Raw genomic sequence first — 25517 nt, 5'->3', positions numbered from 1 at the left:
GCCTGAGATGACCTCCTGTCCTCTCTTCCTCTCCCCCACCACGTACGTTTCGTCATGGGAAGACCCCCACAACCCACGAATGCCTACAGGGAAACATCAAATACTGTTCAAAATGGTGTCAAGAATATTTCTGTATCATTGTCATGAACACAGTTGTATCAGTACTCCCTCCCATCAACAACCAGCCACACTTATGAATGCTGCTCTGGGCTACATAGTTTTACCCTATCAAAACCTTCACTGTATGCTGTAAAAAAACAAAACACGTTTTTTTTTTTATTAAGTTTTATCAAAGGTAAGAACATATCAGTATCATAATACAGAAGCGTAAGATCTTGAACCGCTCGGGGAACAGAATGCATTCAGAAATCAAGAATTAAAGTGCATTACAAAACAACACACAACAACAAGACTGAAGTGTTGAGTTTGTTCCTCAGCTGCGTGGTGATTGGTCATTAACACGGCCAATCAAAGGACGGAGCCTCTGCTGAATCTAAGGATCTTATTGAATTTTGGCAAAACAAAAATAGAGCTCTTATAATACTTCAAAAATAAGAATGGTTTTTGAACACTAGACAACCTTTCCCATGTCCCATCTCCTTGACATTCCTCCAGATATCTCCTGCTGCTCTCCCCTGCTGCTCTCCCCTGCTCCCTCCTCTCCTGTCCCGGTGTTCGCCCAGAGCCTCTGGCTACAGGTGTTCAACTGAAGAGCTTAGGGGACATGGGAAGATGTTGGGATCCATCCCAAATCAACCCGTAGGCCCCACCACCTTGGACCCAACTTGCCCTCTGATTTGGAGGGTTAGAATGTCCACCACATTGCTGCGCCTGCTAGCTCCTCCCTCCTGCTAGCTCCTCCCCCCTGCACCTGCTAGCTCCTCCCCCCTGTGCCTGTTACCTCCAACACCCTGCACCTGCTAGCTCCTCCCCCCTGCACCTGCTAGCTCCTCTCCCCTGCGCCTGCTAGCTCCTCCCCCCTGCACCTGTTACCTCTAACACCCTGCACCTGCTAGCCCCTCCCCCCTGCACCTGCTAGCTCCTCCCCTCTGCGCCTGCTACCTCCTCCCCCCTGCGCCTGCTAGCTCCTCCCCCCTGTGCCTCCTCCCCCCGCCTCCCTGCCCCCCTTCCCCTGCGCCCCGCTCCCCTGCGCCCCTCCCCTACTTCCTGGCCCGGTCCAGCAGCTCAGTGAAGACGTCCAGCAGCCCGGGGTCCTCCCCGACGGACAGCTCCGGGGTGTTCTTCTCCAGCCAATCGGACGAGCGGATCTGCTGTCTCAGAGCACCAATCAGGGAGTCCAGACTGTCCGGCAGCACCGGATCCTCGCTCACCAGTGGGGGGACGTGGAGGGCGGGGCCGTCCGTCTCCTCTGCGGATTGGTTCCCGGGTGAGGACGGCGGCGACGGGGCGGTCCCGGCTTCGTCTGTGCCTGCTTTGTTTTCGGTCACAGACCTCTCTGTGCTCTCCTCCTCCTCCTTCTCCTCCTCCTCCTCGCTGGCTCCCCTGGCGTGGTCCGCGTCACAGCTGCCAGCTGTGGCCTTCCTCTCCTCCAAGGCCTGTCTGATCCTCTGTATGCCTGAGACGACAACAACAACAACAACAATCACATACCACTACCATGTATGCCTGTATGTCTATGACTGAAATAGCTGTGAATTGAAATGACATGAAATAATGTCTGATGAATTAAGATAGGTCTTGTCGCCTGGACACATCAGTTCCAATGCTTCCAATACTAATCCAGCACAATAAGAGCGGGATAGCCAGTTAGCTTATGAGCTCACAACAACCAGCAGCAGCTTCTGTAACATTAATGGTAGCGGTCAATGGCTAAAGCAGTTACACTGATGATTCCTGTAACGTTAGCTATTTTGCTGCAATTGGTTCAACTTCTGTTTCTGGACAAAGGTAAGGGATAAAAAGATTGGAGTGAAAGGATGAATGTGTGGAGGTTTGGGGTATAGTCCCATAAAGTCATCCCCACTGTGTCCTTGAACCCCCGTCTCCTGGGTGGGAGTCCAATGCTCTCACCACTACTCTACTTGTGCAGTGGAGATCGGCAGGTTGGTTTTGGTGTCCTTCTTCCAGTCCCTAGTGTGGGTTGGGGTTAGAATAAGGGTTGGGGTTGGGACAGGATCTGATCTATAAGGCAAGGGGTAAAGGTTGGAGTGAAAGGATGAACATGTGGAGATTTTGGGTATAGTCCCATGGGTGGGAGACTGGGAGTCCAATGCTCTCACCATTACTCTACTTGTACAGTGGAGATCGGCGGGTTGATTTTGGTGTCCTTCGTGATTTTGGTGTGCTGGGACTACTGCCTTTTGTGGTGCCAACAGAGAGATGCAGGCCAATATTGTCCGCAGTAACGGAGGGAGGGAGTGATAACCAGACAAACCCTATACTAGATGCGCTGGCTTACAGCCACGCACAAAAACAATATTGAAACGGGCCCGTTGAAGGCCGGGTGTAGGTGACTGACCGAGCTGCAGGTGGCGCTGTGGGAGAGTGAAGACCAGGCGGAACCAGCCGGGGGAGGAGCAGGAGAAGGCCTGGCCACAGCTCACTAACACCTTGTACCGGAGGAGGCACCTCCACAGGGACAGCTCCTCCGCAAACGAGGCCTCGCTCAGGTACTGCCCGGGGGAGGGGGAGGGGGAGGGGGGGGGGGGGGGGAGAGAGAGAGAAACAGAAACGAAGAGAGAGGGAGGGAGGGAAGGAAGGAGAGAGAGAGGATGTATACAGACCTGGCATGTCAAAGTCACATAATGTACAGTGTTAATTTCGTTGACGAGAACTATGACGAAAACTATTCGTCAACGACATTTTTTGGGTTATCGTCACGAGACGATAACTAAATAAAAATGAATGTATGATGACAAAAACTATGACTATATCTATTCACATTTTCGTCAACAAATAAAAACTAGACTAAAATGGTTATGGAGGGACGTATGGGAAAAGTTCAAATCAGAATGTCGAGGTTCGGGATGTGCGCAGTTGGATCATGGATGTATTAATAGAACGAGTTGGATGCAACCTACAGGTAGCCTGTGTGTATTTAGCCTACATTTGAATAGTACCGTTGCTACACCGGCCGGCGGGAAGTCAACTAACAGCATACGACTGCTGCGCCTGAACTGTTCAGTAAATGACCACAGTTCAGAAATGTCTTTGTCAACGTTCGCACACACCGGGAGAAAGAGGAGAGCAGACATCTGGATAAACTTCATATTTGATGCAAAGGAAAACAAAACCATTTGTAAACCGTGTGGGGTGAAAATGACTAGCAAAAATACAACGAACTTAAAGCGACATTTGGAGAAGTCATCCCGAAATTCACGAGAAGGTAAGCACCCCCCCACCCCCGGCTAACGTTACTGTATTAGCTAAAACCAAGCTGGTGTGTTTCTGAAATACTGTACTTCAAATACAATACAAGCTAAAAGAAACCAGTGTTTCACGTAGGTTTGTGGCGGGGGAGAACTGAAGTGTCTGATCATTGCAACGGTAACGTTAGTGGCTAGCTAATGTTAGGCACAGGTTAGCTAGCAACAAGTGGGGCTATGCTTGTGGCGGCTGGCGGGGGTATCTAGCGTTAGCTAGTCTGGGTAAGCTAGCTAAGCAACTACTGCTGCTGTCTAATGTTATACTGTAGCTAGATGGATAAGACACGAACAGTTAGCTACCTGGCGCCGCCATAGCCCCTCTCCTCCGGTGTGACGTTAGCTAGCCTGTGCCTGATGTTAGCTAGCCTGACTAGCCAACTAGTGCTGACAGGATAATGTTATAGCTTGCTATATCAGGCACAAACACAGTTAGCATCAGACTGGGGGAGAGGAATGCTTCATTTTGAAACTGTCTGACAGAAGCAGCCACACTTCTGTCAGTCTGCCCCAGGGCAGCTGTGGCTACAGATGTAGCTTACCACCGCCGGTATGACTGTGTCTGAATGAATACTGGACTCTGTAAAGCGCTCTTGGTTTCATGAAGGGCGCTATATACATCCAACTTGATTGATTGATTGAACTAAGCCTGTTAAATTTGAGTTGTCTAAATCTATGGTAGATTTCGTCGACTAAAACTAGACTAAAACTAAAACAAGTCAGATGACTAAAATATGACTAAAACTAAATGGCATTTAAGTCAAAAGACTATGACTAAAACAAAATCATAATTTGCTGTCAAAATTAACACTGATAATGTAGAGCAGGGGTGCCCACAGTTTTTTGGCTTGTGAGCTACCTTTAAAAAGATCTACACCCCCCCCCCCCCCCCTCAGCGGGCATCCCACGCCCCCAGAAGCCCCACCCTTGTCACTTGTCACTTAACATTGGCTAGGTTTTAATTTACGTCTCATTTAAGTCATATCTTTAAAAGAAACCCATGACTGAAAACCCATAAAAATAACATTGTAGAAGAGTATGAACATGACAAATATTCTACTGACCATACTGCAATAATACCTTAATATATATTTACAAATAAATAATTGGTCATTTGGTCACACAGTGACCCCCGCTCCCGTCATAAAGTGGAGCCAAGATTCTCTCAGTAGGTTGGAATCATCAAATACCCCTGTTATGGTTTCAACATATTACATTTCCCCAACATGCATAATCAACTGATTCATGATTTTAGCTTCCAAACATGCTTAGGTTGATTTAGCAGCATAGAACCAGTTATTTATAACACACTGTAACACCTGGTTACAAATACAATGCATAAATGCCCATATTTTATTCACAGGCTTTATTCTCATGGTGGTTGCATCACATAGTTGGGGGAAAGTAATTTCACTTTATTAAAAAAACAAGAAAGAGAATGTCATTCCTTTGTCTCACTGTGTGAGTCTGCTGTGGAGAGGTCTTCCTTGGAATGTCCCACCCTGGGTTTATTACCACGGGGGAGGAGGACCATGGCAACTGGGTAGGGGAGAGCAGGATGTCAGGCCCGCCAGATCCTTATCAGGCGTCACCAACATCCCAATCAGTGAGATGGTCTCACAACATGGTCTGTAGAATATTTGTCATGTCCATAATCTGCTAAACTTGCCTATAATACGAGGGCTTCAGCTATCTAGTTTCCCTTCTCCCCTGTAGCCTAATCCATATATCCATATCTCTATCCATATCTCTAGCGGTCTGCTGTTTGCTGCTGGAGAGAGCGCAGCAGGGAGACAGCTCGGACTGACATCTACACCAAATCATAAAGATGATGGGAGTGCACTCCATCTCCAACAAAACTAATGATTTTATTCAGACATTGGAAATGTATGACAGTGAAATTGGTTGACAAGTCGGCTGATGTAATGCCGGCATATGGTGTTTACATGAGTTGCTTTTAGAATAGCCCATTCATATTCCATTTACATGTTACAGAATAGTCAGATTTATGACTCGAGATGCACACCCATCCACATTCCCTACGGAATATGACCTGAAATCTGAAGGTTATAACTTCTATGCTTGAAACAAAATGTTGCTACCGTAGCCTATACCCTGTTGAGTGTTTATTTAATAATTTAGCAAAAAAATACACATATATCGCAAGGGGTGGCAAGCGGGTGGCAAGCAGTTTTATAGAGGTGGCAAGCAGTTTTATAGAGGTGGCCTGTGCCACTCCTGGCCACCACTTGGGGGTGCCACTGGTACATAATGGATTGTATAAAACTAGTTGAAGCAGCTGCACCTACAAGCCTAAACAATGATGAAATCAGCCTACATATGATTAAATCATTAAAATACTCAGCTTAACTGCAGTACAAAACTATCACACTTGTAATGTAGAAAGTAGCAGGAGGAAAACGCTGCTCATTTGGACAAGAGATGTGACGTGACGGCAACCTGCTACCCACAGCTTCAACGCGCATCATCAAGTCGCCTTTTTTTGTATGGCTTTTTATTTTTAATGGCTCAAGATCTACCAGCATAGCCTCTGCGATCTACTGGTCAATCTACTGGTCAATCTACTGGTCAATCTCCATCAACATAATGGGCACTGCTGATGTAGAGGGACAGTACATGATATGTCCAACCTGTCACCTAGTGCTGAAGGGAAAGACAAGTTCTGATGATTTTCAGTAGCTTTGTCGTCTCTGCAACAGGAGATTCCAATATTCCACGTCAAATCTTTGCAGAGACTCAGGAGGAGATGGATGTTCTAAAGGCCTGGTTATACTTCCAGCTGGGACCCCGCGGACGCATAGGGGTTCTGGTTCTACCACTTCGGTAGTCCACTTGGAGGATGCGGCAGTTGGTGTCGTCATAGCGTTGAGCGCCCGGACTACAGTAGTATGCGCAGTCACAAAAAATAAAGAGAGATAGAGAGAGAGAGAGAGAGAGGGAGGGTGGGGTGAAGGAGGGAGGGAGAGAGAGAGAGAAGGTGAGGGAGAGAGAGAGAGGGTGAATGAAGGAGAGAGAGAGAGAGAGAGAAAGAGGGTGAATGAAGGAGAGAGAGAGAGAGAGAGAGGGTGAAGGAGGGAGAGAGAGAGAGAAGGAGAGAGAATGAGATTTTTTTTTTGATTTTTAACAAACCTTTAATTAACACTATTCAACAACTCACATGCTCATGGATGCCACAATCCACATACAATCACACCAACAAGAAAAAATAAATCACATACCCTCACAAGTAAAAAACCTACGCAAAGATAGTATTAAAAACCAGCCCCCCCTCCATAACCGAACAAACCACTTCATTAAAACACCACTGCGATACAAACTCGTCCACATTGCTCATCAAGGAGAAAAACCTAAAATCAACCCGGACTCTCGCTTTCACCAGAGCACTAAACAACGAGAGTATGTCTTGCTCCCGACCTCCTTCAATTTAGCATTTCCTACTCTTGTAAATAGACAACTTTGCTTGCCCCACCACAAAATTCAACAGTTGCCACTTGGCCGCATTGACTTTCCGATACCCAGCCCCAAAAATAAACCCCCTCTCTGTCCAAGTCTCCTCACAGTGCAAGAAAAACATTTTAAGGGCGTCTACCAGCACCCCCAATCTTTCACACTCAATGTAACAATGAAAAATTGTTTCTGGAGACTGACAGAAAGGACATTCATTGGAGACAGCCGAATTGATTCTGGACAGAAAACTATTAACGGCCAGCGCCCCCTGCAAGATTCTCCACTGCAGGTCGCCTATCCTCTTGCTCAGCGGCCCCTTGTACAGGACCCTCCACACCGGCTTGCACTCGTTCGCCACCTGGAATTTTGCTCTCCATACTGTGTCCTGTCTCTCATTCAGCCCAACTTTATTCAAAGCAACAACACAGCACTTGTACAGCATTTTTCCAGTCAGCACATACAGATCCATTTCAGCAGGCGACCTAGTGTTCAACAAAGGTCCTGTGCAGCCAGTCAAGTCTATCTCCAGACCCAACTCAGGGAAAGGGTCCCCGCTGTCAGGAACCTCCAGTCCTGTGGCGTACTCCGTCAACATGCTCAGTTCATCAGAAGTGATTCTGCTCAGCCACGCGCTCAGAATAGTCTTAGTAAGCCGATGCGACCGCAACCCCAGTAGCGACGCCACTGCCTGCGTGTCTTGGAGAGCTGGTCCTGCAGCGTCCACTATGTGCTTCAGCTGGACAGCTCCGACTGAGCACAGTCTCTGAGTGAGGCCAGGCGTACAACTACCCTGAATGTCCAACCTGGCCCCATGTATCAAGGGTTCCTCCAAGAGCCAAAACAGTGATGCTGTAGGCTCTAATCTGTGCCACTTAAACAACTTCCAGGCTCTGACCAGTCCCTTATAGAATGGTGGTAGATTCTTGGTACTCTCGGCCACACATTCCGTCAAAAAGAAGGACCCACTCATACCCCAGCCCTGAACCTTCCTCAGAATGCTGCTCATAAGAGGTCTCCATAGTACATCCCCCCTCCCACAAAGATAACGTTGTATAAATTGCAGTCTAAAAGTTGCTACTCTGCTTTCTAAATGCACTAAGCCCTGTCCTCCTTCCTCCTTTGGCAGGTATAACACACACCGCGGTACCCAGTGCATCTTCTCCCACAGAAAATTAACCAAAATGGACTGCAATTTCCTCAACAAACCAGCAGGGGGCTCCATACATGATAACTTGTGCCAAAGGGTGGATGCTGCCAAATTATTAACAATCAAAACTCTCCCTCTATATGATAACTTTGGCAGTAACCATTTCCACTTAGCTAACCTGCCTTCCACCTTCTCTACCATTCCCTCCCAATTCTTCCCCACAGTCTGATCATCACCTAAAAACACCCCTAAGTACTTCAGACCCCCCCTCTTCCACTGAAGCCCTCCTGGGAGCTTGGGGAGCCCGAGGGACCACCTCCCAACCGCCAAGGCTTCACTCTTTGCCCAGTTTACCTTAGCAGAAGACAAAACACCAAACCTCCCCACAATCTCCTTCACACAATCCACATCCTGTTGGTGTTTCACCATAACAACAATGTCATCTGCATATGCGGACAACACAATAGGTATATCAAGGCCAGGTAAAACCAAACCATTTATACAAGATCGTTAATTGTGCAACATTGGCTCAATTGATAGTGCATACAACATACCAGACATTGAACAGCCTTGGCGCACCCCTCTATACACCCTAAAAGGCCTACTCAACACTCCATTGATTTTCAGCATGCTCTCAATGCCCTCATACATCACCTTAATCATAGAGATAAGGCCAGGGGTGAGATCAAACCTTTCCAACACTTCCCACAGGTATTGATACTCAACCCTGTCAAAAGCCTTCTCCTGATCCAAAGAAAGAAGCCCAACGTTTAAATCCAAAGACGTAGAGACCTCTATCACATCTCGAACTAATGCCACATTATCAACAATGAGCCTGCCAGGAACACAATAGGTTTGGGTCCGGTGGACGACCTGTTCTATCACCTTCCTCAGCCTGTTGGACAGAGCTCTGGAGAGCAGTTTATAGTCTGCACAAAGCAACGAGACTGGACGCCAGTTTTTTATGTCTAGTAAATTCCCTTTTTTCGGGAGCAAAGTCAAGACTGCTCTCCTGCAGCTCTGAGGCAGAAGAGAATCCTTAAAACATTGAGCGAAAACCTCAGTGATGTCATCACCTAGCTCCGCCCAAAAGGTCTTATAGAACTCTGGCGGGAGCCCATCAATCCCCGGGGCCTTGCCACCCTGCATACTCTGCAGAGCCTCAGACAACTCTTCTTTGGTCAAGGGACCCTCAACCTCCCTATTGGTCTCCTCTGAAAACGTAGGGAGCCCCTCACAAAATGAATCCAAGGCTCCTTCCTCCTCCCTGTACTCACTAGTGTACAACAGGGAATAAAAGTCTACAGCTCTCTGCTGAATCCTACTGGCGTCAGTCAACAGCTCTCCAGTAGCTGACCTCAAAGCATGGATGCACCTGCTCTGTCCATTCTTTTTTTCCAGACTGAAAAAAAACTTTGATGGTGAATCCATCAAAGCAGCATTTTGGAAGCGAGACCGCACCAACGCCCCCTGAGTTTTTGCCCCCAGCAGGTCAGCTAACAAAGCCTTTTTACATTTGAGGTCTCCAACCCGCCCCCTATTTCCTGTGGCCTCTGCAAGACACTGCAGCTCCACAATTTCATTTTCTAAATCTCGCATAGATTTAGCAATGTCACGAGAAACATTGAGAGTGTACTGTTGACACAGTTGTTTGATCTGCACCTTCCCATAATCCCACCACTGCCTCAAGGATGTAAACTCACTTTTCCTGTCTTTAAAACCCTTCCAAAAAAAAAAAAACATTTCTCTAAAACGTGCATCTAACAACAAAGCAGTATTAAAATGCCAATAAGCAGATTTCTGTCTAACTTTTGCAATAAACACACTACATGTAACCATGGAGTGATCTGAGAACCCCACCGGAAAAATCTTACAGTTCTTAAACATTCCAAACTGATGCTTATTTGAATAAAAGCGATCTAACCGTGCCATTGTGAGAGAGTTGTCCCTATTATGAACCCATGTGTACTGTCTCTCTTCTTTGTGCATCGCCCTCCATACATCAACCAGGCTGTGCGTTTCCACCAGCTGCCTCATGGCACACTTAGAGGGAGCATGGGGTTCAACATGATTCCTATCTAAAACATCATCTTCTGTACAGTTAAAATCCCCAGCCAAAAATAAAACCTCCTCAGGCCCACACTGATTTAATACCACATTAAGATCAGCTAAAAGCTGAACTCTATCACGCCCAATATTTGGAGCATACACATTGACAAAAAACAAAGTAAAACATTCATACTTTGCTCTCACAGTAAGTAGCCTCCCTCTAACTACTTCCTCCACCACATAAGACTGTGGCAGAAAAGTCCTGGAAAATAAGAGTGCCACGCCCCCCCTTGTAGTGCTTAGATTACTCAAAATAACCTCACCATCCCACTCTTTCTTCCAATCAGTCTCATTCATACTGTCACTATGTGTCTCCTGTACAAACATGACATTGATCAACTTCAGCCTCATGAGCTCAAACAGACATGCTCGCTTCCCCACACCCCTCGCTCCATTTAAATTAAGAGAGGAGACTTTAAAATCACCCATTGAGATTGATGTGAGAAACAACACACAGAAAACAAACAATCTCGACCAAATAAGAGTAGTTGTCTTATTGTTACTCGTCTGACTCATCATCCTGTAGCTCTTGGTTGAGTTTTGCAATGATCTTCTTTAGCCTGAAAATCTCTGTGTCAGTGTAGCCCCCTCGTTTGTCTTGCATCTGAAACTTGACAGAGCGCCTAAACAGCTCCTTATCATCAAAGAAATCATCAAGCCTGACATTTTGCTTATTCTTTGTCTTTCTCAGAAAAGTCTTAACCTGTCTGATCTTATAATATTCATAATTCTGCGAATCAGACCACTGGCTGCCAGGAACCTGACTTCCTGCCTCTGCCTCATCCAGCTCCTCATCCTCCTTCTCCCCATCCTCATCCCCCATCTCTTCCCCACTAGACTCATTGTCTGGCGTCACAGTACTTGTAAGCCCCTTCTTGGCCAAAGCACCTCCCCTAGGGACTGAACTCTTCCTCTTCAAAACGGAAGCCTTAGAGGGGGCCCCCAAATCCATCAAGCCCTCATCACCACCCTCTGTTGCCCCCACACCTGTCCCATCACCCTTGAATGCCTCAGTCTGCCCCTCGCCCATCTGTCCACCCTGCTGGGATTCCCCAGTCTTTCCCATATCACCTGATGTACCAGTCTGCACCTCCTCTACCTGCCTCTCCTGATCCACATTTTGACTTTGACTTGAGGGCTTCCCCCTCTGCTTAGCTGCCTCAGCTCTGCCCGCAGCTGAAGCCCTAGTCTGCACCCCTCCCACCTGTTCATCTGTGTGGGCCGTGGTCTCACTGTCTGGACGGCCCTGCCTCCACATTCATATCTAGGCCCTGCTCCGTTCCCGTTTCACTACCCTGCTCGCCCATAGGCCCTGACTGCATCCTTTCCCCTGTCTCCCGCAGCGTTCCCTCCACAGAGGAACCCTTCTCAGGGCAGGCTCTCACCAAATCACCTTCCCCCCCACACCCAAAACACTTCAACGTCCCAGTGTTAATAAAAATCACATAATCAAAATCGTCCACCTTTACCTTAAACACTACATTCAAATCTCCGTCCTTTTTATTCAGCAGCATAAACACCTGCCTTCTGTGCGAGACAACGTGTTTTAGCTCCGCTTGTTTACAACCCGATGATAGCTTTCTAAACGGCGAGACTATCTTTCCATACCTAGACAGCTCCTTTATCAGAAAATCATCACTGATAAACGGCGGAATATTTGAAATCGTGACTCGGCTCGATGGCATGGAGAGCGGCGAAACCGCAACAAAACTATCAGCAATAACGACGCCCGCTTCAACCATTGTATTGGCTTTGTCGATGCCGTCAACAAAAATCACAACCCCACCATTCATTCTAGCGTAGTGTTGTCACGATACTGGAATTTCTAACTTCGATACGATACCTTGAAAAGTATCGATACTCGATACCATTTTCGATACCACGGGGAGAAATTGACAACATTGAGGGCATAACATTTTCGATTTTTTGACCTGCTGAAAGCAGACTGTCTTCCTCAGCCTCGACAGCGCTCCAGACACACGGTCTATATCCAGGCCCTTGCTAATGGCTAGGTGTAGGTTGTGCCCAAAGCAGGGGACCCATGTGAAGTCCTGCTGAAATGCTTTCTTGTTATTTGAGGCATTATCAGTGGTGATGCCAGCCATATTTGACATGTCCAGCTCCCATGTTTCATGTACCATCTCCTCCAACGCCTCCCTCAAGCTGTCCCCTGTGTGCTCTGAGTGCAGCCCAACACAGCCCAAACACCAGCTCTGCATGTCCCAGGATTCTGTTATAAACTGCAGAGTTACTGCCATGAATGTGGATGTGGCCCTGCTGGTCCACAGGTCAGTGGTGCATGAAAAGAAGGGTTTTCCCCCAAGGTTCTCCATGATTTTATCTTTTGTTTCATTGTATAGGGCGGGGATTTCAGTGTACATGAAATTATTCCGTGAAGGAAGGGCATACTTGTTATTTAACTGTCCAAGAAGTTGTCTGAACCCAGGTTTCTCAACAGTATACACGGGGACCTGATCCATGCATATGTACTCTGCTACAGCCCTGTTCAGTTTCTTGGTTTCATTTGATTTTGCATCAGACTTTCTTTGTTGTTCAAATACAGCTAGTAGGGTAGGCTGTGTGTGTGTCGCTTTTGTTGCTGGTCGATTCTCCTCAGCTTCTCTCTGGTACTATAAGAGAAGAGAAATATCACTTTTAAAAAACCTTGGTTTCTCTTTAGATCCGACCTTTAAAAATAACTCTATTATCTAATCTAATCTTAGAAATTAAGTAAAGTTAATAGTACTGTGTTTTAAGCATAACAGCATCTAAGTTGATTTACTGACCATTAACTCAAGATTCCTCAGGCTTGATAGCTGGTGCTGTCCTGTTAGCCCAACAGCCATTCTCGAAGCTAAGCTAACTAGCTCTAGTTTACATCCATGAGCTAGCTAGTAGTGAGCTAGCTAATTCCCCTCAGCTATTCAGACGCCACATTGACTGCTTTGGCCCATTGCTGGATAGCTTTGAGGGGGATTAGCTAGCTAGCTTAGCTTCACGTTAGCTATCTTATCTACCGCCCCCCCCCCACACACGCACAGTCAATGCGGCGTTTCGATAGCAAGCTCATGGATGTATTAAACTAGAGTTAATGTATTAAACTAAAGTTAATAGTTTACTGGGCCATTTTGTTTAATGTTTCAGTGATGTTGAAAGTGGAGCTGTCACCCTCTCTAAATTCTTTATAGAGATCCGCGTGTCGGTCCTAGAGGTGTTTTGCTAAATTTGTTGTGTTTGCACCTTTCGTTGGCACTACTCTGGAACAACGCTTGCAAATGGGCTTCGTGGCATCTTTAGCTTTTCCTTCGTCATTTGCTTCAAACCCGAAGTACTTCCAAACAGCACTTCTGCTGTTTTCTTTATCCACGAGTCGCGGAGGCTCTGCACTTGCCATCTTCGGAGCGAGTGAGAGGATTTGTTGACAAGACAGGTCTGTGAGGGGGAGGGGGCGGGGCCATGTGTGCAGAGCAGCAGCGTGTGTGTGCCTGTGTGTGTGTGCCTGTGTGTGTGTGCCTGTATGTCAACAACTCGCTGTAGGAGAGAAGACAGAGCGAGAAAGCCAGCTGGTATCGATAGTGTGGAAAATATCGATATTGCGGGAAATTAGTATTGAAACTGTTTTAAATATTCAGAATCGATATGAATCGAAAAATCGATATTTTTGACAACACTATTCTAGCGGCAGATTTAATGCTGGCACAACCTATAACCTTCCCGACTGCCAAACAAACATCCTCCACCGAGCACGGGAAACCCAGGGCGACTCTAAGGCCATGTTTCCTGGTGAGATTAGCGAACTCCATACCGGCGTCTTGCGCGTCGACCAGCCGGTCGGCTGTGCGCAAAACGCACTTCCCAAAACAACAACTATCCGCACACCAACCACTGTAACAAAGCCGAACAATTACCACACATGCAAACGCGAAAAAGATGAAGCGAGACGATAGATTAGAAATCACTCGCACCAAAACTCTCCGCTCTCCACACACACACACCCGTCCACCCTCAGCTCAGAGAGAAAGAGAGAGAGAGAGAGAGAGGGTGAAGGAAGGAGAGAGAGAGAGAGAGAGAGGGTGAAGGAAGGAAGGAGAGAGAGAGAGTGAAGGAAGGAGAGAGAGAGAGAGAGAGAGAGAGCGAGAGAGACCCCGGAACCTGGCTGGTCCCCTGTCTTACCTTCCTGAGGTCAGCCCAGACGTAGAAGCCTGCTGGTCTGTGCAGGTAGGGGATGTCCAGCCCCCGCAGCTCCCTGGTCAGGAAGCTGTGAGCAGCCTGCAGCCTGCGCCTGCTCTCTGGAAGGAACTCCCCACTGATCCAGTCTGGGAACACAACAGGCCTTCACCCTCCTGATCCAGACATGCCCAGACCTCCACCCTCCTGATCCAGACCTCCACCCTCCTGATCCAGACCTCCACCCTCCTGATCCAGACATGCCCAGACCTCCACCCTCCTGATCCAGACATGCTCAGTCTAGTGGGCCGCGGAGGCAGTGGTAGCCTACTGCCAAATGGTTAGAAAGAAAAAAAAATCTCTCTCTTTTTTTTTTTTTTAAGTTTGGTAATTTACAAGATTTATAAAAATGTATTTTTATATTTAAATGTACTCAAGAATTCACATATAAATAAAAAATGTCAAGATTAAATGTATAATTTCAATGACCAGGTAAGTTCATCACCATGCCAATCACATCCGTTGGTGTTGAGACAATGTGTTCAGCTAACATAGCTAGCGAACATTCCCACAGATCTCATGGATTTGGAAAGGTCACTGGTGATGACATCTGGTTTTATCTAAACTTCCATATGGAACCTTTTTGAAACAAAATTCCCCATGCCGAATGTGAACGTCTGTTGAATGTCCAAGATGAAACCAAACTGACCTCGGACCTGGCTGAATTACAGCAAATGAAGTAGTGACAAGACCAATGTTTGTACAGTATGGATGCAGTAGGGCACCTTTACACACTAACGCTGTCTGTAAACTGTGAACACTTGATTTAGTCTTGCACAGCTGCAGCATGAGTGAAAGCCTGAGCCAAATATTCCATGCGTGGAACTATAAAGTTGATCTTGAATCTTGAATGATGTGAAATGCAGATAATCCGTGTTTCACGTCTTTCAGTATTTCATCCATGTAAACACTCGGGTTTGGAATTAAGGAAGGAAGTTGGAGTCACATTTGGTAGTCAAATCAATTTGCATTAATTATTTTTAATGTATTAGAAGTTTTCAGATTAATCACGAGGGTTAAGGCATGAACGTTGAAAGCTGTAATATATATGTATAGATATATATTAGTTTATTTTGTGTGAGTGTGTGTACCCTTGTCCTGCAGCAGTCGTGCCACCTGGTGCTGTGTGGGTCCAGGGACCCCGTGGAAAGCTCCCAGCTGGTCCAGAGCCTCCACTAAGTCCTGATTCTCTGAGTACACAGTGCCCACACGCACCCCTGCCATGGCAAAGTCCTACACACACACACACACACACACACACACACACACACACACACACACACACACACACACACACACACACACACACACACACACACACAGCAGACCAGGGACAATCTCAGAGGAGATGCGTATGAAGTCACGAAAATATTCCCACAACAAGTATACACAGAACATTTGTTTTTCATAATAAAAAGTGTGTGTACCCATATATACACACACGCGCACACACACACACACACACACACACAGACAGCTCAGGCTGTTACCTTGCTTATGCCCCACAGCACATGCGTCCTCTGTGGATCAGGCAGCCTGTAAAATAAGCAGCGTGGTGTTGAGTAACATAGGGCAGCGTGGTGTTGAGTAACACAGGGCAGCGTGGTGTTGAGTAACACAGGGCAGCGTGGTGTTGATTAACACAGGGCAGACAGGGCAGCGTGGTGTTGAGTAACACAGGGCAGCGTGGTGTTGAGTAACACAGGGCAGCGCGACACTCAGGGACTGAGATATCAGGGTATAGTTTAGAGGGGGGGTATCAGGGTATAGTTTAGAGGGGGGGTATCAGGGTATAGTTTAGAGGGGGGGTATATCATGTTATAGTTTATAGGGGGGGGTATATCATGGTATAGTTTAGAGGGGGGGTATATCATGGTATAGTTTAGAGGGGGGGTATATCAGGGTATAGTTTAGAGGGGGGGTATATCAGGGTATAGTTTAGAGGGGGGGTGTATATCATGGTATAGTTTAGAGGGGGGTATATTATTAAGGATGCACCGATTGCAAAATTCTGGGCCGATGCCGATGTTTAAAATAACAATCCAGCCGATAGCCGATGCCGATGGCCGATGTTTATTTTATTTAATTTTTATTCCCCCTTTTGTGCCAGGGAAACAAAGAAATGAAGTATCATGGTATAGTTTAGAGGGGGGGTGTATATCATGGTATATTTTAGAGGGGGGGTGTATATCAGGGTATAGTTTAGAGGGGGGGGGGGGGTATATCATGGTATAGTTTAGAGGGGGGGTATATCATGGTATAGTTTAGCGGGGGGTATATCATGGTATAGTTTAGAGGGGGGGTATATCATGGTATAGTTTAGAGGGGGGGTTATATCATGGTATAGTTTAGAGGGGGGGGTATATCATGGTATAGTTTAGAGGAGGGGTATATCAGGGTATAGTTTAGAGGGGGGGTTATATCATGTTATAGTTTAGGGGGGGGGTATATCATGGTATAGTTTAGAGGGGGGGTATATCATGTTATAGTTTAGAGGGGGGGTATATCATGGTATATTTCAGAGGGGGGGGTATATCATGGTATAGTTTAGAGGGGGGGTATATCAGGGTATAGTTTAGAGGTGAGGTATATCATGGTATATTTTAGAGGGGGGGGGTATATCATGGTATATTTTAGAAGGGGGGTATATCATGGTATATTTTAGAGGGGGGGTATATCATGGTATATTTTAGAGGGGGGGGTATATCATGGTATAGTTTAGAGGGGGGGTGTATATCATGGTATAGTTTAGAGGGGGGGGGGTATATCATGGTATAGTTTAGAGGGGGGGGGGGGGGTATATCAGGGTATAGTTTAGAGGGGGGGGGGTATATCATGGTATAGTTTAGAGGGGGGGTACCTCACCTGTCCAGGCTGAGGACGCTGTGAAACGTGACGGACTCGTCGAACACCGACAGCATGTAGACCTCGTCCACGATGGCGTGCAGCTGGTGCCTGAGCCAGAGGGAGGAAACAGAGAGAATTTCCCATCATCAGTTTGGCTCCACGGTGTTATTGTGTTTATCTGTCTTTATTTCAGGTAGAACGTGAGCTGCCAGTAAAGAGGCTGTTCTAGTCCCCCCTCCCAACCAGCTGATCTGATATCTGATCTGCTTTATTGTCAGCTACTACAGTTCAGTGCCTGCTGATCTTTGTTTTGTGTGTGTGTGTGTGTGTGTGTGTGTGTGTGTATGTATGTATGTAGAGCAAGGTTATTATAGTTAACGAAAACTAACTAAAAAACGAAAACTTGGTGTGAAAAAACATTTTAGTAAACTGAAATAAAAATAAAAACTAGGCTTAACAAAAAAACGATAACTAACTAAAACTGTATTGTGTGTTTACAAAACTAACTAAAATAAACTAAAATTATTGAGAAAATGTCCTTAGTTTTAGTCTTTTTCATTTCATACATCAGCCTAGTATTTTGGGTGGATATGAAATCTATCCTCCATTTTTCTTTAGCTGTGCCCTTGCGCAGAAGTAACCTGACGTGCGCCAGATGGTTTGTTTCACACAGAATGAAATAATGTGAGCTCACAAGATCAGGATGGTCTCACAAGGCTAGCGCAGAAGAAAAAAAAAACTAAAACTAATACTGAAACTAATAAAAACTAAACTAAAACTAAGCATTTTCAAAAAATAAAAAATAAACTAAACTAGCAAACCTGCTTGAAAAATAATCAAAACTAAACTGAAATTGAAAACAAAAAGTTAAAACGATATAAAAATAAAAACTAATGAAAAAAGCAAAACTATTATAACCTTGATGTAGAGAGAGAGAGGGAGAGAGAGAGAGAGAGAGAGAGAGAGAGAGAGAGAGAGAGAGAGAGCATGCTGGGGGATTCCTGTGCTCCTAGCTGTACTCAACAGGATGTCTCTGTTTATGAGGAGATATAAACTGCTGAACTCTATTTCAGGCGGCAAAACAGTGAAGTCTTTGGGAACTACGAGTCCATCAGTAGAAATATAATAACAAACACATGGCCAGTGTCTTCTCAGGACCCACCTTTTGGCGAAGTCCAGGAAGGCGGTCATCTCCTGGGGGGCGTAGACCTCAGCCAGCGGGTTATGGGGGTTGACCAGGACAACGGCGCGGATGTTCACGCCCTGAGAGGAGCCACCAGGGATTCAGTAGTGTGACAGAACATCACTAGTGTCACGGCAACGCTTGTGTGTTTGCAATGCCGGTCTTACAAACAACTTCTCACCCGATTTCACTGTCCCAGACACTGTAGATATAAAATAGTGAGAGTTTTGCGCTCCCGTCATCTCCCCCGTTGGGTGTGAGGCGGCAGTCCCAGCTGTCTTAACTCGGTCTTTTTCTCGTCCGATAAAATCAAAACATGTTGATTCTGAGGTTTTAAGTCTTGGCTCATGCAAATGACCTTGCATTATCCCAGTCTTAATCTAATAGGCTGTGACTAAAACCTTGACGCATCAGAGGGAGTCAGACTCTGGAAGTATTCCATCCCATACTAGACGCATGACAGAAGGCGTGTTCTTTCAGACCTGGGTCAAAATACTATTTGAAATAATTTTCAATATCTTTGCTTGGTTGATCTAACCCACACCCCTGAGCAGTGGCGTCTGGTGGGTCCTGGCCCCGGGTATGCCAGAACCAGCAAAGCACGCACACTTTTTGCATGCCCTGACGGGAGGTTTCTATGCACCAGAAGGGCCCTTGAGCAGTTACCCCAGCCAGAACTAACCTCCCTCGAACCCGGAGGCCTTTGGATACGACCGGAGCCACATTTCGGCGCTAGAAATCCAGAGTCTAGTGTAATAGGCAGATCCGGAGGCTTTAAAAAAATAAAAATAAAAATAAATAAAATAAACCTCTAGGAATAGGCCTACACTGTAAGCTGTGTTCAATTCACATTATAAAAATCAAACAGGTGATTTATGAGTTTAAGCTATAGCCTGTAGTAGGCATATCTTAATGGATATAGCCTAGTTAATAGTTATCAACTTGGAAATAATAACAGTTAGTCATTAGAGGTCACGAAGGGGCAGTTGATGCAGGGAGAGAAGGACAGCAAAACTGTCAAAGGCACAAACCTAAATTAAGAATACAATATTTAAGTTGACACAACCAGAACAAATGACAGAGCAGTCAGCACCACTACACAACACACTGGACTGCCACTTGGCACTGCCGCTTGCCATCTCAAGTTCACGCTCTCGAACCTGATTAAATCAAGAGGGGACAGCGCAAATTGACGGTCACATAGGCCTGTGGGACTCGGTCGGAAGAGAGCGCTAGACAATCCTAAAATCAAACTCTGAGCTATAAGATGATGTTCCATGTTTATGCAATTCAAAACGCTCCTGTTTCGCCTGTCGATAAGGATTACAGCTAAGCAAGTGGCTGTTTTACTTTTCCAAGTGTAGGCCTACATACAGTACAACCATTAGACAGCTAGATAGCTCGTTGTGATTTACTGTAAGTTAGCGGCCCTCCCGGAGGATCCGTTCCATCGTTCCATGACTGTATTAACAACTCATAATTAATCACAAAAGCTCACCTCCTTATCTCGTAACCCAATCCCGTTGAATCCACTTAATTTACTGTAGGAGTCCTTCTCTTGCTGTTTTGCAAGTTTAATCCAAACTATGCATGCTGTCCAAGTCCTGAGTAGTGAAAGTGTAGCTCCACAGCCATGGACTCAAACATTGGTTGCCCTCACAATCTAATGCCTTTTGTGAAATAATTTTTCAACAAATTTCCAGATCTCTGTTTTCCATGTTAATCGCTGCCAGTAGCTAGATAGCTACCGTGACTGACTGACTGGCCTCCCTCACCAGGCTCTCCTCGGGTGATTGACAGCCAGATGAATGACGGAACAGTCATGACAAGTTTTGATTGGATAAACCGTCCCAATGTTAAAATGTCAATGGGAGTTCCAATGTAAGCACTTCGAGAGCTGGCTTACCCTACGCCCAATTTTAAGCATTTTGACAAATTACAGATTAGGTTATTTCATTTCATTACATTTCGACTGATGACGACATTTTTCGTGGTTTTGTATGTGTGGGCTAATTTGATTGGTTGATTTTTCATTTGGTCTTGATTTCCATAAACCAGAATAATTTTATCTGGCCTACAATGTTAAGTGAATAACGAGCTAGTAAGACAGCTGTCAACGGACCATAACGTGGACTGTATTTTCATGAGGACTGTAGGGGGCGACGGAGAACGACCGCAAAAATCATGTTTTATTTGGATTTGTATGAGTAGGCTTACCCTGGCTTAGAGGAGCAATCACCACTGCGCCTGACACTCCTGGCTAACTACAGTAACCAGTCTAAGCGTTTGATCAACGTCTGGTATGAGTCACCTCTCTCTTGGCGTTGGTCAGCGCCTCCTCCAGGCTGGCCACAGTGAGGTGGAAGGGCCTGCCGTCACAGCCGCTGGGCTGAGAACAACACAAACAAACAAACAACACTGCTACACACCAAACACACAGCACAACAGCGAGATCACAGCTTCTAACAGCACACTAGGCTTCCCGTAGAGCACATATCCACCAGCCTGGCTTCACCATCTTGATCACGTGATCTCACATGCTGTTTACTTTCTCTATCGTGGAGACAGATCATGTGATCAGGATTATGAAGCCAGGCTAGGGGGCGCTATTTAAGTGCAAAAAAACTGCTTTTTATATCAAAGGAGGGGGGCTGCAAGTGAAGCCACCTCAGAGAAAAGGCTTTCACCGTTCGAAAGCTGTCTTCACTTCAACTAAATAATATGATCTGTAGATACTGAGGTGCAGACCAACGGCACCATGACTGCTTCCTGACAGGCCGGTACAGTGAGGACACAGTACAGACTACCGCCCTAGCCCAGGATCTATCACCAGGACCTAGGACCAGGACCTAGGACCAGGACCTAGGACCAGGATCTAGGACCAGGACCAGGACCTAGGACCAGGATCTAGGACTAGGACCAGGATCTATCACCAGGACCTAGGACCAGGACCTAGGACCAGGACCTAGGACCAGAATCTAGGACCAGGACCTAGGACCAGGATCTAGGACCAGGACCTAGGACCAGGACCTAGGACCAGGATCTATCACCAGGACCTAGGACCAGGACCTAGGCTTCCCCTACCTCGCAGTCCAGAGGGGCGTGGAAGAGCCGGACTGCGCTGTAGAGGTGCACGTCCTCGGTGATCACGCCGTAGAAGGGGGTGGGGATAAGAATGGCGTCTGAAACAGAAACGTCCAAGCGTGAGACCTCAGGTCCGAATGCAACTGCGTCTGCAGGGGGTACTAGTGTCACGCTGCTCAGTGCTGGTCAGACCCGGACCCGGGCCAGACCCGGGCCAGACCTGGGCCAGACCTGGGCCGGACCCGGGCATGACGGCTGATATCTGAGATTACCTCCAGGGTCACAGATCACAGCAGCAATGGACGAGAAGAGGGAACCACAACCGTTCATCACCACAACCTGAAAACACACACACACACACACACACACATGCAGGCACACATGAATATGACCATGAATATAAACATCAAAAGAAAGATCATTATTAGCACTATAGCCACAATTACAGTAGGTGACAATATACTGTGCAATACAACCGTGTGTAACTTATAGCTACTCATACTGTACCCTCACACACATGCATGAGACTGGCTACCGGCCCTGAGAAATGCCTTTTCTGCTGTTCCATAGAGCTCAGCACTTTTACAGTCATTCATTTGGATAATGAAAGCCATCAACTGAGTTGAAACCACTGGTTTCTTGGGAGTAATTAAGTAGCTGTACTTGAGATGAAATAATGTTCTCCTACAGAAACAGCAGTCCCTGGAGCTCAGGTTCAGTCGGTTCAGACAGTGAATAAGGAATACCAACGCAGATCAAGGTTATGCCAAACAATATACAGAGTATCCACAATTACTTTTCCATTTTCTAACAGCCCTGAGTCCCACGCGTGGGATGAGATACTCACGTTGCTAGCCTTCAGTGGGGATGAGATACTCACGTTGCTAGCCTTCAGTGGGGATGAGATACTCACATTGCTAGCCTTCAGCGGGTGTCGGGAACGACAGTAATGGGACAGAAACCTGGCAACCTCTTCTCTCAGACTACGAGGGAACAGAGAACGTCATCACCAGAGAGTTAAACCGTTATTGAATCTGACATTCTTCTATTAGGAAGTTTGGCCATGCGTGTTTTCTTGAGATGGTCAGGTTGTTGTCTTACAATGGATGTCCTTTCCAGTCAGGGTACTGCAGCAGCGCCGGGTCCGCGTGCCCCATGTCAGACTGACCCAGCTGGGAGGAGGGGACACAGCAAGAGCCTCAGCACAGCCATACCTCTCTGACCTCCTCCACATCAACAATCCCCCCCGGACTCTCAGGTCTGCCTCTGCCATCAGCCTCACCGTCCCCCCAGCCTGTCTGGTCACCCTGGGGGCCAGAGCCTTCAGTCGCTCTGCTCCTCCCCATCTGGAACCCATTTTTAAATCCCACCTGGAAACACACCTTTTTAGACAGGCTTATTCACTCTGATTGTTGATGTTCTGCTTTAAACTCTTACAATTCTTAATTTTGTATATAATTTTTTAATTTTGTATGGTTTTGTCTATTGTACATTTTATTGTATTTTTTATCCTGTACGGTGACCTTGAGTGAACTGAAAGGCGCCTTATAAATAAAATGTATTATTAAGAGTAGCGCAGGAGCGCAACATGGGATATTTAGAATAAAACTGCATTTGATAATATAACAATGCATTTGATCAATCTCTCTCCCTCCTTCTTGCCTCCTCTCTCTCTCTCTCTCTCTCTCTCTCTCTCCTTACCCGTTTCTGGAGCAGATCATAGCACAGCTTGTTCTCGCTGGTACCCATGTTGATGATGCCCTGGGGAGGACGAGTCACACAAAACCATGCTGGGAGTCACTTAGTGTTAAAAAAAAACAAAAAACACTTGCTAATGGACCATGATATAATCTGGGTCAGTCCAGGATATGACATCCAGCCCTGTAGCCTCTCTCTCCAGACACAGATCACGTTGAACCGCTGCGCTCTGCATGCTACATAATAGAGTCTGGGCCACTTCGCCGCTCAAGCTGGTGTTCTGAGGGCATGTCGACGGGTTTTGAAAGAGTGACAGGTCGTAGCAGCAGATGAGAGACGCTAGCCCAGGTTAGATGGGCGGGGCATATCTATCGCCTGATCACGAAAGTCGTCACTGATTGGTGTCGCCAGGTTCTGGCGCTACCAATGAATTGGCAGGATTTGAACACCAGATTGTAGCATGAAGTGTCCCAGACCCATAGAGAGATCTGCAGCATGCAGTAACGTAGTTAGCGTAGCTTCCGTAGTGTATCAGCGAAAGAACTCTCATGGGTCTGGCGTTGAGACTAACAGCTCTGCAATGGCCCTCGGCCCCCTAGTGGTGAGGCGGCAGTACTCGGATGAGTCAGACTCACTGCAGGGTTGTCTCTGTGGTGGTGCTGGTCGGCGTGGTACTGGGCGTAGCCCTCCTGCAGGATGCCCTGATGCTGTCGGATGGCGTTGCCGCGTCTCGACAGGTAGAGGCTGCGTCCGGGCGCCTCCGGCCCCCTCAGGTCGGCCAGCGTGTCCGGGGGTCCGAGGCGGTACCGGGGCGGGGCGGGGGGCTCGGCCGCAGGGGCAGGCAGGGTGGTGGGTTTGGACGGAGCGCAGGGGGAAGGAGGGGTGCGCGGGGCGGCGAGGTCTGAGGCGGGCGGGGCTGCGGCGGTCTGTCTGGTGGCGGCCAGAGCCCCGGCAAACACGCTGAGGAGACGCAGCTCGTGCTGACGCTCCTGCTCTGCCCTGCGCTCCTCCTGACGCTCCCGCCGCTCATCCGCCTGCGCCTCCCGCTCCAGACGCGCCTCCTCCAGGGACAGCAGGCGCTCCTCCGCCGAGCGCTGCCAGGTCAGGAAGCTGACCAGCGCCTGGTCCAGGGCCCCACAGCAGCCCCCGCGCCCCCCGCCCGCCCCGCGACGACGCTTCCTCTGCCTCTCGGGGGCCTGCTGGGCCCGGGGGCCGCCCTGCCGCTCCGCCTGCCCGCCTGCTGCTGGGGCCCTGGGAGCTGGGGCCGCCGAGACAGGCTGGTTCTGCTCACTGGGGCCTGGAGATGGGAGAGACACGAGGAAACAGTCCAATGAGAGGGAGGGAGACTGCTGTGCTGATAGATTAGATTAGATAGATAGATAGATAGATAGATAGATAGATAGATAGATAGATAGATAGATAGATAGATAGATAGATAGATAGATAGATAGATAGATAGATAGATTAGAGATTCGCCAGGGCAAATTATCTAGGTCAGGTGAGAACGACTTCAGGTTGAAGTTGTCACCTCAGAAACTAACTTTCAATATAAACTGGCGATCAAAGTAGCTTATAACCGTAACCGACTGTGTTTTACAATCCAACTGAGGCCAAAGGGCAGCTGAATAAAAGGGTAAGGCCCATCTCTGATATCTGACTGTATGCAGGCCTATATGTTACTGTAGCTGTAACTACCTGACGACGGCGAGATGTTTATCGCACTCTCTCCTCGCCGAAACGGGGCCACGGGATCCTCGTTCAGCTCGGCAGACCTCCCATCGGTGTCAGATCCTTCAGATCCGTAACCGTACAGCAGCTCTGGCGCCCCCGCCACCCCGTCCCTGTTAAGCATCCCGTCTCCCGACTCCACGTCCTCACATTTCACCCGCAGCGCATCGTCATCATCACACGGCCTCGGCGGGTGGCCGAACAAGAAGCCGCCCGCGGCCGCGGGGCCGAAGGCGGCAGCCGGGAGTCCGTGTGGGTGCATGTATGCGTCCATGCCGCCGGGGCTGTGCAGGTGCTGGTGGGCTACAACAGCGCCGCCGAGCGAGGAGTAAGTGATGGCCGGTCGGTTCGCCAAGACCCGGTCCATCACGTCGTAAAACTTCCACGACCTCAGTTTGTGATTGTCTTTGATGCGGCGGTATTCCAGCTTCATCTTCTTGATTTTTTCCCGGCACTGGTCGCCGGAGCGGAATATGCCCCTATCACGCAGGGCGGCCGCGATCCTGTCAAACACATGTTGATTCCGGAGGGAGCTTTCCAGCTCCAGCTGGACTGACTCGTCCGACCAAAGCTGCAGCAGTTCAACTATCTCTGGGTCAGACCAGTTGCTGCCGCGCTCATGTCTCCTGCCACGGTAATCCAT

The 25517-nt window shown here is 47.6% G+C and overlaps 1 protein-coding gene across 1 annotated transcript; it reads right to left on the bottom strand.

The window, feature by feature from the left end:
* Positions 1 to 1160: 1160 nt before the first annotated feature.
* Positions 1161 to 25517, bottom strand: accs (1-aminocyclopropane-1-carboxylate synthase homolog (Arabidopsis)(non-functional); the record flags this gene model as incomplete). Its single annotated transcript, XM_084451304.1, has 15 exons — positions 1161 to 1576; positions 2480 to 2633; positions 14281 to 14423; positions 15426 to 15567; positions 15825 to 15870; positions 17200 to 17289; positions 18344 to 18444; positions 20676 to 20753; positions 21449 to 21546; positions 21721 to 21787; positions 22362 to 22431; positions 22550 to 22620; positions 23150 to 23209; positions 23782 to 24443; positions 24842 to 25517. 15 exons carry the CDS (start codon positions 25515 to 25517, stop codon positions 1161 to 1163), a joined length of 2874 nt encoding a protein of 957 aa, XP_084307430.1.

Source organism: Borostomias antarcticus (assembly GCF_949987555.1).
Source record: "Borostomias antarcticus genome assembly, chromosome: 16".
Taxonomy (NCBI): domain Eukaryota; kingdom Metazoa; phylum Chordata; class Actinopteri; order Stomiiformes; family Stomiidae; genus Borostomias; species Borostomias antarcticus.
This window is presented reverse-complemented; position numbering and strand designations above follow the sequence as displayed.